At 42.0% G+C, this 13,041-nt stretch overlaps 1 protein-coding gene across 6 annotated transcripts in view; it reads right to left on the bottom strand.

Annotated features, from left to right (window-relative positions):
* The window catches only part of ERBB4 (erb-b2 receptor tyrosine kinase 4), a 760,363-nt gene that overhangs the window by 136,836 nt on the left and 610,486 nt on the right, over positions 1 to 13,041 (bottom strand). For all 6 annotated transcript variants that reach the window (XM_028704728.2, XM_028704741.2, XM_028704748.2 and 3 more), the window contains one exon: positions 379 to 511. In XM_028704728.2, the coding sequence (XP_028560561.2) occupies positions 379 to 511 (133 nt within the window). The remainder of the gene's footprint in view (positions 1 to 378; positions 512 to 13,041) is intronic.

Genomic DNA, 13,041 nt, shown 5'->3' with positions numbered 1-13,041 from the left:
GCAACCCATTTCAAGACCTCATACTGGGGGAAATGCTGTGAATCGTACTCTTCTCAGAAAAGGCATTTAGGAACTCAGTACTAACTGGGGGCCAAATCTGAAGAGGACCCCAAGTGTTTAGGTACAATTGGAGAGAGGTTTTCATTAAAAGTTCAGCAACCTGTTTGGGACAATTGTGGAGGGAATACACCCACACATGCACACACTTTTTCTACATAGTCAACATAATGGTACCCCATTATCAGTAGAGATATTTGGATGGGAAGAATTTCATGAACAACTCTTTATAGGAGAATAAAAACAATTTGGACAAAGCTGGACAGAAATGTCTTTGTATGTATCTAGTGCTTCTTTGAGGAAGAAAGAAAAACTCTTCACCTCAGTCTCCAAGAACCTTCGCAAAGCCCTCTTTTTTTTAATGCTCTTGCGCCTCACATAAACTGCAAACGTCAAGCCCAGAATGACGATGATGAAGAGTCCTCCAATCACTCCGGCAGCTATCAGGGGCGTTCTGTGAATCAGGAGCCAACAGTTAACTGTGAGTCACAGGAGCAGGTTTGTGTGCATGCTTACAAATTAAATTTTGTGAAGTGTAAGGATTTGTGAAGTTAGTATTGCAACATTTCAAATCACACAAAAACACAGTACGATTTGTGACAAAGTTTTTTTCTTTATCACATTCTGTTCTGTTGTTGTTGTTTTTTAAGCAGGCCATCATGCATGTTTGATGGGGAAGGAGGGCCCTTGTAGAGAGGAGGCAGACAATTACCATGTGTTTTGATGACAAATGAAAACACTGAATGGAGAAACAAAGATTCACAGTGCAAGGGCTCCTCTCTGACATTAAATGCCAATCAGATGCTCCACAATATTTGCACGAAGAAACTGCTACCCTAGGTAGAACCATGGGACAGGGTATTGCCAGAGGCCAGTCCAGCCCACCCATGAGGCAAGGGGCAGCAGATCTGGCCTCCAAGGAATGCATTGACCACTGCTGCTTCTGCCACTGTGGCCACAACAGCTATAGCATGCTCTTCGGAGGCTGGATCTGCCTCCTCCTTGGCAGCCTGCCCCTAATTCACTGCTACAGCAGCTGCTCAATGAACAGGAGGCACTGCAGGTCTCTCCGCACTCTTAGGGAAGAAATGTCAGGGGCTACCCTCTAGAGTCTCCTGGTCTCTGCATTCACCTGGTATGATTCAGAGAAGGTCCTTTTCTTCCCCATGACAGCCTTTGATTCCCACTTCCCCCCTTGTCCTTGATAGAGATATTCACTCACCCCTCCTTCCCTGGAGAGGGTCGCCATGTTGTGGTTCACCTTAGGTGCCAAAAAGTCTTGGGCCAGCTCTGGCCAAATGTAGTAATTCACACAAAAAATGGGTTTTCCCCACAGAAGTAAAGACTGTGCCTTGCAATTCCATGCAGCCTACTACTGTGAGCAGTTATTTTTGCAACTCGGGCATTGAGCATATTACTAGAAGTCATATCTAGTCATAAGAAGTTGAAAGTGGACTGTGCTCACACCAGATTCTCATTCCATTTGGGGACATTGATTAGTCCTGCTCAAATTGTCTGGAAAATGTTTTAAATTTGATTCTGGCAACAATAGACTGACATTTTTAAGGGATAATAAACCCATCTAGTCCAGCTTCCTATGCAAAAGCAAGATACTCTAAAGTAATAGCTTATCTTAGCTGAACCATGTTATAGTGTTAGGAAGATGAATGAAAGGTCAAGAAATTAGGGATCAGTTGCAATTTCAACAATGCCTCAAAATGAATTGTGACCTATTCAATACAATTTTGTCAAATCTCTCTGAGAAAAGGTCAAGGTAGGAGTCTCATGAATGCCATTTGGGTAATATTATGAGAACTGTGTTTAAGTAGCAATATTTATATAATACATTATACAAAGAAAGAGGTTTCCAATATTTATAACATTTGTCCTTGCAACCATCCTATGAGGTAGGCCACTATTTTTCCAACATCAGGTAGGCAAATGGGCTAGTTTTGGAAAACCACAAATCTACGCAGAAAATTTATGGCTGAGAAGCTGCACCTAGCACCTTTGAGTCACACTCATCTGCCATTATTATTTTACATTATGCTTCTCCAAATGAAAATTAAACACAGTTGGGTCCCATTAGTTTCAACTGAATTTAGGTATCTTTAACTTGCACCCACTGAATTTAACAAATTGATTAAATAAGCCTAGCTATAATGTGTTTTTTGCATGTGTGTGTGTGTGTGTGTGTGTGTGCGCGCGCGCGCAAGGCCCCACAAGGACTTGTCACCTCTTCACAGTCCATCCATTTCTGTGTGAGAGGACACTGGAGTAATGTGGTGTGTAGGGCTGTAGGGAAAAGGGGAAATCAGAGGAGCTTTGTGTGTGCAGATAAAAGACACAACCCATCAGAAGGAGAATCCTAGAACTAGTGGAAGATGACTGCTTACCACCTAATGGCAGACCCTCCAAGTGTCCCTATTTTCCACGGAGAGTTCCAGATTTACAGACATTGTCCCGGTTTCTGATTTGATCCCAGAATGTCCCGCTTTTCCTTAGGACGTCCTTATTTTCACTGGAGAAATGTTGGAGGGTATGGTGTTATGCAACCCCCGAACCAAGGAGATAAGTTATTATACAACTTTTAGAAGACATCTGAAGGCAGCCCTGTATAGGGAATTTTTTTTTAAAAAAATGTTTAATGTCTTGTTATTTTTTTTTTATATATATATCTTGGAAACCGCCCAGAGTGGCTGGGGAAATCCAATCAGATGGGAGGGGTATAAACAATAAAATAATTATTATTATTATAATAATTTTCATCAGATAAATTTTGGAATGTATGCAATGGTGAAACTTGATGTAAGGAGGTAAAAACGTGCCTTCCACCCATTACGTGCTGCTTCTCAATTTGGTGTCTATATGTTCTGATAAATGCTAAAGACAGATCCAAATGACTGCTGTCCTTTTTCATTTTCAAAGGAATAGCAGCGGCTGCTTCTTTGACCCTGAGTGCATTGACAACACCTGAGATCTTTTGCACTGGGCACCAACTTACTTAATTAGCCCCTAGCCTTCTATATAGGTTGCTGGCTCTAGCATTTCCCTGACATAATATTCATCTGATGTTTGTTACAATCAATAGGTCATGTGCCTATCTGCACATGTGAAATGAACCTGAAAACACTAGAAAAAAGTTAATACTGATTGCAGAAAAATGCATTTCTAAGGTGACTTTTCTTTACTTGTACAAGTGATAGAGGCCAGCAGCTGACCCATAACATATGCTCCTTCCAGTGTCACTAATAATGTTTAATGTCTTAAGATGCTGAGCAAAGTCTGTGTGGGATGAGTTAATTAGTCCAGTCCTTCCCTGGTGCATTTTTTAAATAGCCATGTTGACCTTGTGCACGAAAGGCCACAAAAAGTAACCTGACATTATGGCATTTGTAAGCACAAACTATCATAGTCTCATTATCATGGTATAATGTGCTTCTAAGCTGAATAAAATCAGGCCTATACAAGTTAAGGACAAAGAGTTTCCACTTAGTTTTTAAATATACAGTAGTACTAAGGCCAACATAAGTATTACTATTTACACTGAGCAGAGAGAGTGGTCTGAGGGTATCTGATGGAGACAAACATATTCAAGGTTGGCCAACCAGAGAAATTAACACACACTTTAAACGTTATATTTGCAGCTGTATAGCTGAGTCCCTGGTTAGCATGTTAAACAACGGCTGCTCCTATTCTAGACAGAGAGAGCAAGAGGCAAGTGAAGCCTTGCAGTTTGTAACAGGCTCTTATTCCAAGGACTAATAATTCCCAAGCTCCTGTTGTTCCCCCCTCACTCCTGCACAGGCAGGAGGAGCCAAGTGTTTGTGGCACCAGAAAGTAGGAACAAAAGACATAATAAATCCGGGATACTGATCTACCAGGGGCAGTGGGAGCTAGCGGTCAAGACAACATTTTGAGGTCCCAGTTGTATATCTGGACTCCAGAGTGAACAGGAAAAAATGATACTAGAACCCATGACAGGAAACAGTGGCTCAAGGACACCTGTCACTTGGGCTTAATGAATCCCTATTTCTGCCATATTACGATACTAGAAACGGAAGGAACTTAAATAAAGGGACCCAAAGAAGGTGAAGGACAAAAGTCAACCAACCAGCTTTCAAGGACAGGCAAGGCCTTTTGGGGAGATAAGGAAGCCCATGTTGCAAATTTATCACAAAGCCCATTGTGGGGCTTGAGGTATCTTCCCATAGACTGACTTCCTCTGCTGCTGCCAACCACAGACACTCCTAAGGCCCGCTGTGACCCCCTTGTCCATGTCTTCCTGCGAGGAATATAGGGTCCTTCCTTGGCATGGTGGACAAGGCAGCCCTGGAGAGTGCTTGCCTCACTTGTACTTTTGCAGCTGTTTAACTGCTTAAACAGGTGCATTCCAGGACCAGCTCACCCACTAGACCTCATTCGGAGGAAGGTCTGTTCCTCAGACCACAGTGTAGGTGACCCAGCCCTTTAGGGACAGTGCCTCCACTTCCTGCAGCTGCAACGTGATGGCAGCACTCCTAGACCCCTAGGTTGGGAATAGCAGCTAGTTGACTGCTGGGGGCAACTGCATCCACCACCACAGAAGCAACTAGCCAGCCAGTGTAACAGTGGTGAGTAGTTTTATGGGCAAATGGATTCTGGAGGAGTTCTGAAAGGGGGTCACTGATCCGTCGCTCCTCAACATCTGCCAACTGATGCAAACACCTCACCTTGGCTCAAGGATGGGTCAGCCCTGGTTGGAAGTCTATTGCTAGAGCTAGGCAGATCTGTCCCAATATGAAGCCAGGGCAGGGAATCACTTGGGAAAAAGAAAGCAGGTGTGCCAAGCTCTTTGGAGGAATAATGGGGTACAATAATAATTAATAAAACAACATAATATTTCTTACTTGCTGGCATTAAGGAAGTCACAAATGGACGACTTTAAATAAATGTTTTGACTCCTTAACTAGGAGTGATAAACAGTGAGGGGCCCTTATCTAGAAGAGATCAAGAGTGTACGTTTATTTAAACGGTATGCAATATTTTCCTTTCCTCTGTAACATCTGCTATTCAGTCCTGTACAGGCACACACACCAAAATCAAGATGAAAGTTCAAAGTTAATATTGCAAAGGTACATGAGGTGGCTCAACAGGGGAGCATGTATCAACTCTGTAGCCATTCCAAAACATCAAAAACATCTACTGTCCCTATGGTACTGTCAGAATCAGGATTTGGAGCTTAATTACTTATATATATTATTACTAAGTGTTTTAAGGTGTAGAGTAGAGAACAGGAAGAGACACTGTGAAGGAATGCCAGGGGAGAGAACATCTGTTATCCTATCTTCTTTATTAAAATAGGTAATATAATATGTGAGTAGGCTGAGCATTGAAGCCCTTGTTGCTACAGAATTTATGAAAATAAATTAGTAATCTTTATTCGTGTTTCTACATAGGTTCCTGTGAACATACCTAAGTGACATTTTCATAAAACTCCTTCTGCAAAGGAGGGTTTAATTATGTTGTATACTGCCTAGGTATCTGATTCACACAGATTTTATCAGTCCCTGTCTGAACTTGAGCATCTTTTACATCAGTCAGCTAATGACACAGAGAGGCACTGAGTTGGACCATGTAATGAGGTGTATGCAGAGAGTTCTATGTGCCTTAACAAGGTGCCTTCTCAGTCCCTCCCTCCCCCTGCTGCACCCACAATTAGACAACTTTAAAATGCCTTACCCATCACTAAATATAAAAATATACTGACTAAGAAAGCACAAAGACAACCGCATCTTCCCATATCTCCCCATAACAAATTAAGGTGACCTTTGTGCTTTCTTAGTCTCAGTGTTATAGTTGTTAGCCAGTCTAAGACATTTTGAATACTTCTGAATGTCTGAATGTCACAAAACCCAGAAGCATTGCTGCTTTGTTTTGTTTTGTTTTCTGCTGCTGCTGCTGCTGCTGGGAGATATATATGGGTAGTATCCAACTAACATCAGCACTAAGATTTCTGCACAATGGGACTTTCATCCCTCTACTCCCCTATGCACACCCTTCAACCTCCCCAAATCTGCTCCAGAGGGTTGGGGGGACCCCTAGAACAGATTTGGGGAGTGCAGGGGGAGATCCCACCATGCAAGCAGAAATCCTTGTGCTGACGGAATGCATTACTCAATATTGCTCTAGATACAACCCTTTCTTGGAGCCTCATGCAATAATGTTATTGAAGATTCCCCTCATTGCATTTGGATATGTTTGGTGCTTTAATAAATCTGAGCACCTCTAAGAGTTTGCTTTACATAACTGTTTATTCAATCTCCCTCTTTTGTGGATTTATTCACGGCGGAACTTCCGCCAAGCAAATTAAAAGGTCACCAGAATCTTCTGGGCAGTAACTGGGGGGGGGGGTGCTGCTGCTCACCTGTCCTCTGCTCAGTCTCATCCTTTGTGCTTACCAGAAGGTGGGTGGAGAGGAAAAGTGGCAGTGAGGTTGGTGCAGTGCAAATGCACCAGCAGAACCTTTGTTGCCTTCTTACAGGGGTACTGGCTGCAGCGATAACTTTTTTGGCCCGGAAATGGAAGACACTACAGCTCTTGTTGCAGTACAAGAATATGTGGACTCTAGCTACTGTAGAGAAAATAACTCAAATATCACACATTTCTAAGGGTAAGGAAGAACCGAACATCTCTACGCCATTTGGTAGGATGCCATTTCTTATGTGCCCAGTTCAGATATACAAAACTCTCTTCCCCACTTGCTGCTTGAAAAAAAATATTATCTGCTCCCTATTTAGTGAGAAAATGCAACCTCTGAACTGCTCCTGTTTGGAAACTTATGCTTTCTTTTTGTTCGCCTGTACCTATGACTTAGCATTAATAAAGAAAACTTAATTTCCAAAAAGTGGGAAGGACGCGAACATTCAGTGGACATTCTGTGGGTCGAAGAAACTGTAGCACAAATAATCAGGAAAAGTTAACATAAGAAGAACTTTCACAAGCACTCTTCTTCAGTGTGTGTCTGATTTCACTAGAAGAATTAATGCTGTTTTTAAAATATGCCAAGTCAGGTCCTGTCTAATATAGATTGATTTAACTGTGACGGGAAAACATCTAAATCCACTAGATTGGACTCTCAGGTGAAACAGGTTCAACCTAAGCAAAAGAAGAGCTCTCTTTATACACTTGCTGCATATTTTCAATTTTCTACCCCCTCCACAAAAAAATGAATATTTTCTTCTTCTTGGATCGAAACAGTCTAGTGACTGTCAAGCCAAAAGGGGTGATTTGCAACTTGCGCCCTTATCTCTTCTTTAGAGAGTCTTTCCCTCCATGAAGCTTCTCTGTTAAACCCTGCAAATTTGGGTTAGGCTGTACTAGGCACGCCTCACTTTACCAAGTTGTATGTGGTTCTCTCCATGTTTATTTTTGTGCATTAAATGGAAAATGTGCTTTTTACAAATGTAAGCACGTATCACACTGAGCAGAAACATATTATGCACCAAGAGGTCAGTTTGCTCTGGTGACATCCATTCTAGGTACTTGGCAGTAGTTCAGATGTGGTCAGCATTTAGCAGGTGGCATAAATAGCTGTGTATAATTAACCTGATAGTTTCTTCCACTGGTATTTAATTGGGGCACTGAATCAAGAACATGCTATGGGCAGCAATATTGATGGAAGAGAAATGGCCATGCCATCCTACAAAAACTTAGCTGTTCCGCCTCTAACAGAATCGATAACTACTCACAGCTTTCATACAAAACTTGTCATGGTTGAGGCTACATTGTGCATTGCCAAACAGCATATTGTATTTCAAAGTATTTTTTAGTGGTGCCTGATGAGGCATGCTGGATGATTGGGGGACCATCCAGGAGCCTCTCTGCCTGTATTTCAGGAAAAGAAAATACTGGTGTTTCCTTCAATGCACGCGTAAAATGTTCAAGAAAATTAATCATAGATCCAGGCACTGAAAATACATTCAGTCATATCTAAATCCAAGGGCATGTTCAGTAAATGCTGCAAACGCCAACATATTTTCACATTCATGCCACAGCAAGGCCAGATTAACAAAGGAGGATATGGTAGGCAAGCGGGCATGTTATTCTGTGGGCTCTCACCACCAAAGATTCAGAGTAAGGCAGAGGTCAAACATTTGAATGGGAAGAAATCTGAAAGTACATAGGAAGAAAAGATTGCAAACAGCAGTATGTTCCACATGCCAGAGGTTAATGTACTTGGCAGTAGCAAGATGTACTTAGGATGAAGGGAGATTCAGCATTTTAAATGTGGTTGAAGTGGTTTGAACACAGAGATGCTGCACTTGTCTCCATGGTGGCAAATGTGCATCCATACCACTTTCCCCATATGTAATGTGTGATGTCAGCCTTTGCCCAGGCTCAGACTACACAGGTTGAATACTGAATGCCATTCCAATGCCTGGGGCATTGGAAATCGGCAAACTCAGCCGATCCTAAGAAGAGTTTGGATTTGATATCCCGCTTTATCACTCCCCTTCAGGAGTCTCAAAGCGGCTGACATTCTCCTTTCCCTTCCTCCCCCACAACAAACACTCTATGAGGTGAGTGAGGCTGAGAGACTTCAGAGAAGTGTGACTGGCCCAAGGTCACCCAGCAGCTGCATGTGGAGGAGCGGGGAAGCGAACCCGGTTCACCAGATTACGAGTCCACCACTCTTAACCACTACACCACCCTGGCTCTAAATTAACTGCCCAGGGTCTCCATAAACCATAATCTGGTTTTGTAATACTTGTGACATTAGTATTCTAGTAAACTGCCCCTGAATTGAATCAGTATTTATACTTGCACTCAAGCTGCTTCTAAATATGCAAACCTTAACTTTCTGAAGTGTATGAGGGAACAAACTTCTCATAGGCTCATAAATATCAAGGAGAATTCAAGGTAGCTGCAGAACAAAAAAAAAAGTATACAGTATTTATTCCTGGGCTGCATTGATGCTACTTTGGGAGTTATCACTATTATATTACAAGAGCAGTATTCTGTCTGTGTAAATGCCCTACACAAGTTATAGCATGATTATCAAATCCCTCTTGATTATGGGAAAAGAGGCAAAATAAAGTCAAGAGTCTGGTGTAAATTAATGCAAGGCTTGCACATGATGCACATCTGCAGAATTCCAATGACTTGCACAGGATGCATTAACCATCAAAATACTGTGACTTTTAAAGATGGATTGAATCCTTGGTTTTTCTTGTACCTTTATTGTCACACCACATTGTCCTTCTTTTCCTTAAGCTACTGCACAGCATTGTTATTTGACCCTCTGAATTCTATTGATATTGGTAATTTAAAGGAAATGGGCTTTAGTGAAATATGGAATAAGGAAACCCTAAATTTCAGTTCTGTTACAATCTTAATTTTTTTTCATAAACACATTTTCGCACAAAGGAAGTTGTTTCCCGTCGTTAAGGTTCTTGAGCTATTCTTACGTGTTCATTCTGTCTTCAGAAATCCAATCAGAGATCTCCCATACTGCGTCAAATTTGACCCTGAATATCAGTTATCAAATACTGAAAATTGCTGCTGCATATGGTCAAATTCTGGCTGCAACCACATGTCATCTCACAGCTACTGTCAAATGTTCACTGCCGCAGCAAAATCTTTTCATGTCAAATGCTGATGGTGAATATAAAATATGTGCTTAGAATTTGGAGAACATGAGCACAACCAGAGGATATTCAGCGGATACACTCTTTAAAAAATCATGTATGATAATTTTGAGAATTTGGGCAGTAAATTCAATTAAACTTCAATGAAAGTTGGAAAAATAAGCAATTTATTCCGCTATGTAAGAAGGATGCTGGGTTTCTGGAATGCTCCAGAAGAGGACCAGAATTGTTAAGAAAGTACCAAGTACACTTCCAGTTGCATGAAGAGGGGAGGAAAAAGATTATGTGTTACTTCTTTAACTTTGCTACTCAAGCTGATACATTGCCAGCTAATGTCCCTGTATATGTCATTATTGCTGATATTTCCTCTCCCTCCCATCTTCTCCCTTATTTTTGGTTTCTTTCTGCATAACTTTTGTTGCATATTCTCATTTGTACAATTCATCCCCTTGTTTTTCAGATCCTACCTCATCTTACAGGCCAAGATACTTGCCTTTCCTAAAATCAAAGTGTGTTTGCAATTTTTTATATAAGACACCATTGCAAATAAGCTTATATATTGCTTAACAAGCAAGGTTTTAAATTTGGATTGTTCGATCCTAGTTATGGCCCATTTTAATGGAGCTTATACAGATGACCAAACCACTCCAGGGGAACTTCTCTTATTGTCCCATCAAATGATAAGGAAGATTGTCCCACACATCCAGGGCAGATGTGCGGTAAAATGTATGTTAAAATTGTTATCTGCATCCACCCACAGATTGCAGATATGGAATGGCCAGTTTGTGCCTTTATGCACACAAAAAGATGCAGTAACAAGGCTTACAAGAAGAAGAAGAAGAAGAGTTTGGATTTGATATCCCGCCTTTCACTCCCCTTCAGGAGTCTCAAAGCGGCTAACATTCTCCTTTCCCTTCCTCCCCCACAACAAAAGTGTCTGGTTTACAAGTGTTCATTGGAATTGGCCAATTAGCTTGCTTAGCCATTTGGAGTTAAGTAATATTTTACATTTTAGTTAGAATTAGCTATGGCTCCTTCAGCACCAGAGATGATGCCTAGATCATACCGTCCATGGCAGATTTGTCCTAATTCAAACACTTAATGGGCTGGGGGAAGTCTTCACCTGACAGAGCAGTAAGCCCTCCCCCCCTCTTGCCGAAGTCATACCCAATTTATGTGATTCTCCTCCTCCTGAAAAAACAGAGGGGATTGCATGAATATGATACAAAGGACCAGCCATGCCCATTCAACTACCATGCAAAACCTCTTGCTGTCCTGATGAGCCGAGCCTCAGACATCATACTGTGTAAAACCTACATTCAGCAAGCTCAGCCATCATACAGCCAACTCAGTCCCCATGGACTCTAAAAGCAACAAAAGCAAGCCCACGATCTATTTAGCTCTTGTTCACAGACATGTCGTAGGTTGTTTTTTTGACAGCCCTAGCTCTGCTACTGTACCTGATGTAAAGCTCACAGATGGCCATTTGGGTCAGCCCCACAGTGAAGTAAGTACCCTATCTGAACTAATATTTATGTTAGCAAAAGAGATTCTGTTTCTCAACTTAACAAACAGCGGGGCTTTTCAGAACAGGTGGCCTTCCTTGTGATGAATCTGCACAAGTGGCAGAAATTTAGGCTTAGCATGTAATTTTGTTGACTGAGGTTCTTGGGTCTCATTCATTAATGAGGCACTAGAGAATCTTGGAATGTTCCCAAATTGCAGATTTTCTGTTTCTTCTCCGCCTAATGATGCATTCCTTTCAGGTGCTGTTTGTAATTACAGCTGAATGAAGCTGTGTAAAGTAAGTTTCCGAGGACATAGGTTTCAGAGTTATAAATAGGTACATACCAAAAAAAATCATAGTAACAGGGTGGGGTGGGGAATAAAACCTACATAGCAACTTGAAAAGGAACCCATTTCCAAGGACACAGAGATTGAGAGAGAGTTTGCCAGAGCAGTAGAAGCACCACCTCTGTTCCTTTGCTCATGAGGTTTGATTTCTTGAAAGAATACAGTTCCTGCAGCTATCCAGTCTTTTCAAGGTGCTAAGACCAGTATTTCCTTCCCTTAAAAAATGAGGCGTTAGTATTCATATATGGATAACAAGTGCTGTAGGTGCAACCGCACAATGACTGCGATTGGCAGCAACGAAAGAGGTGACAGTTCTCCATACCTGCCTAATTTTAACAGTTAAGGAATTGACTGAAGGTCTCCACTTATAAGGAACAGTATTAAAAATGCACATGAAAGTTTAGAATAAATTGCTTCTTCCCTTCGACTGTTCCTAACAAGTCAAAAAAATTGCACCTGACGTTTTCAAAACAACAGCATCAGATTAGCACCTAACACCAGATGGGTGTTTGCACAATTAAGGAAGATCCAGTTTTCAGTTTCAGAAGCTCTTTTCATGCTTCAGAACATTTGGTCAGGTGACACACTGGGCTAGTCAAATAAGAACGAGGAAATGGTTACCTGATCACATCAACTGGGCTTCCACAGGCAGTAGCTGCATTGCTTATAGCATCATGGAAATGAGCCTGGTCATGTAATCTCCTCCTTTCCTGCTCTGGCATAGCTGGGAGATCAGAAGCATTTGCTTCCTGTGTTCAACTAACTGCAGTTTGTTGTTATGTCTGAACTGGGGCAAACGCCCTGGGGTGGTGCGTCCTGTTTCACTGCTTAAGGTGAAATGGAAAGTGCTGCCCCTGCCGCTGCCCCACAGCAGCATTCCTGACCCAGGTTCCGTGCGTCGGCAGAAAGTGGTGAGATCCTGCCAGAAACCAGCACAGATGCTGGCAGCACTTCTCCAGTGGAGGTGGCGGGGCCCCCGCAGGTCCACTGCCTTGGGAGCTTCTGCCACCTGAGGCGACTGCTTCACCACACCTCATGGGCAGGCCAGCCCTGGTTTTAATTATGCCTTGTCTGAACAAGTCAAATTCAAGTCATGGTTTGCAGTTCAGACTTGTTCAGTTGAACCATTTAAAATAGCTGCAGTTCCCAGTTTCAACATAACAAACTGCAGGTAGCTGAAAACAGGAAGCTGCCTTAACATCAGGTCAGACTGTTTCTCCATCTAGTGTAGTATTGTCTACTCTGACTGGCAGTGGCTATCCAGGATCTCAGGCAGAGGGTCTTTTGTAGCACCTGCTGTTTGGTTCTTTAATTAGAGGTTTCTGGGGATAGAAACCAGGATCTTCTCAGTGCTTTGCACAGCAATGGTGCCTCCCTTAACACATTTTTCAGGCATGACCAAGATAAGTTCTCTAGTACATTATAAGTTGTTGTTTTTCCCAAAGGCCTCTGTTGGTAAATACTTTTTTGCATAGTCAATAGAACCAGTCCAAAGACAATT

This window comes from Podarcis muralis, chromosome 1, assembly GCF_964188315.1.
Source record: "Podarcis muralis chromosome 1, rPodMur119.hap1.1, whole genome shotgun sequence".
NCBI classification, from domain to species: domain Eukaryota; kingdom Metazoa; phylum Chordata; class Lepidosauria; order Squamata; family Lacertidae; genus Podarcis; species Podarcis muralis.
This window is presented reverse-complemented; position numbering and strand designations above follow the sequence as displayed.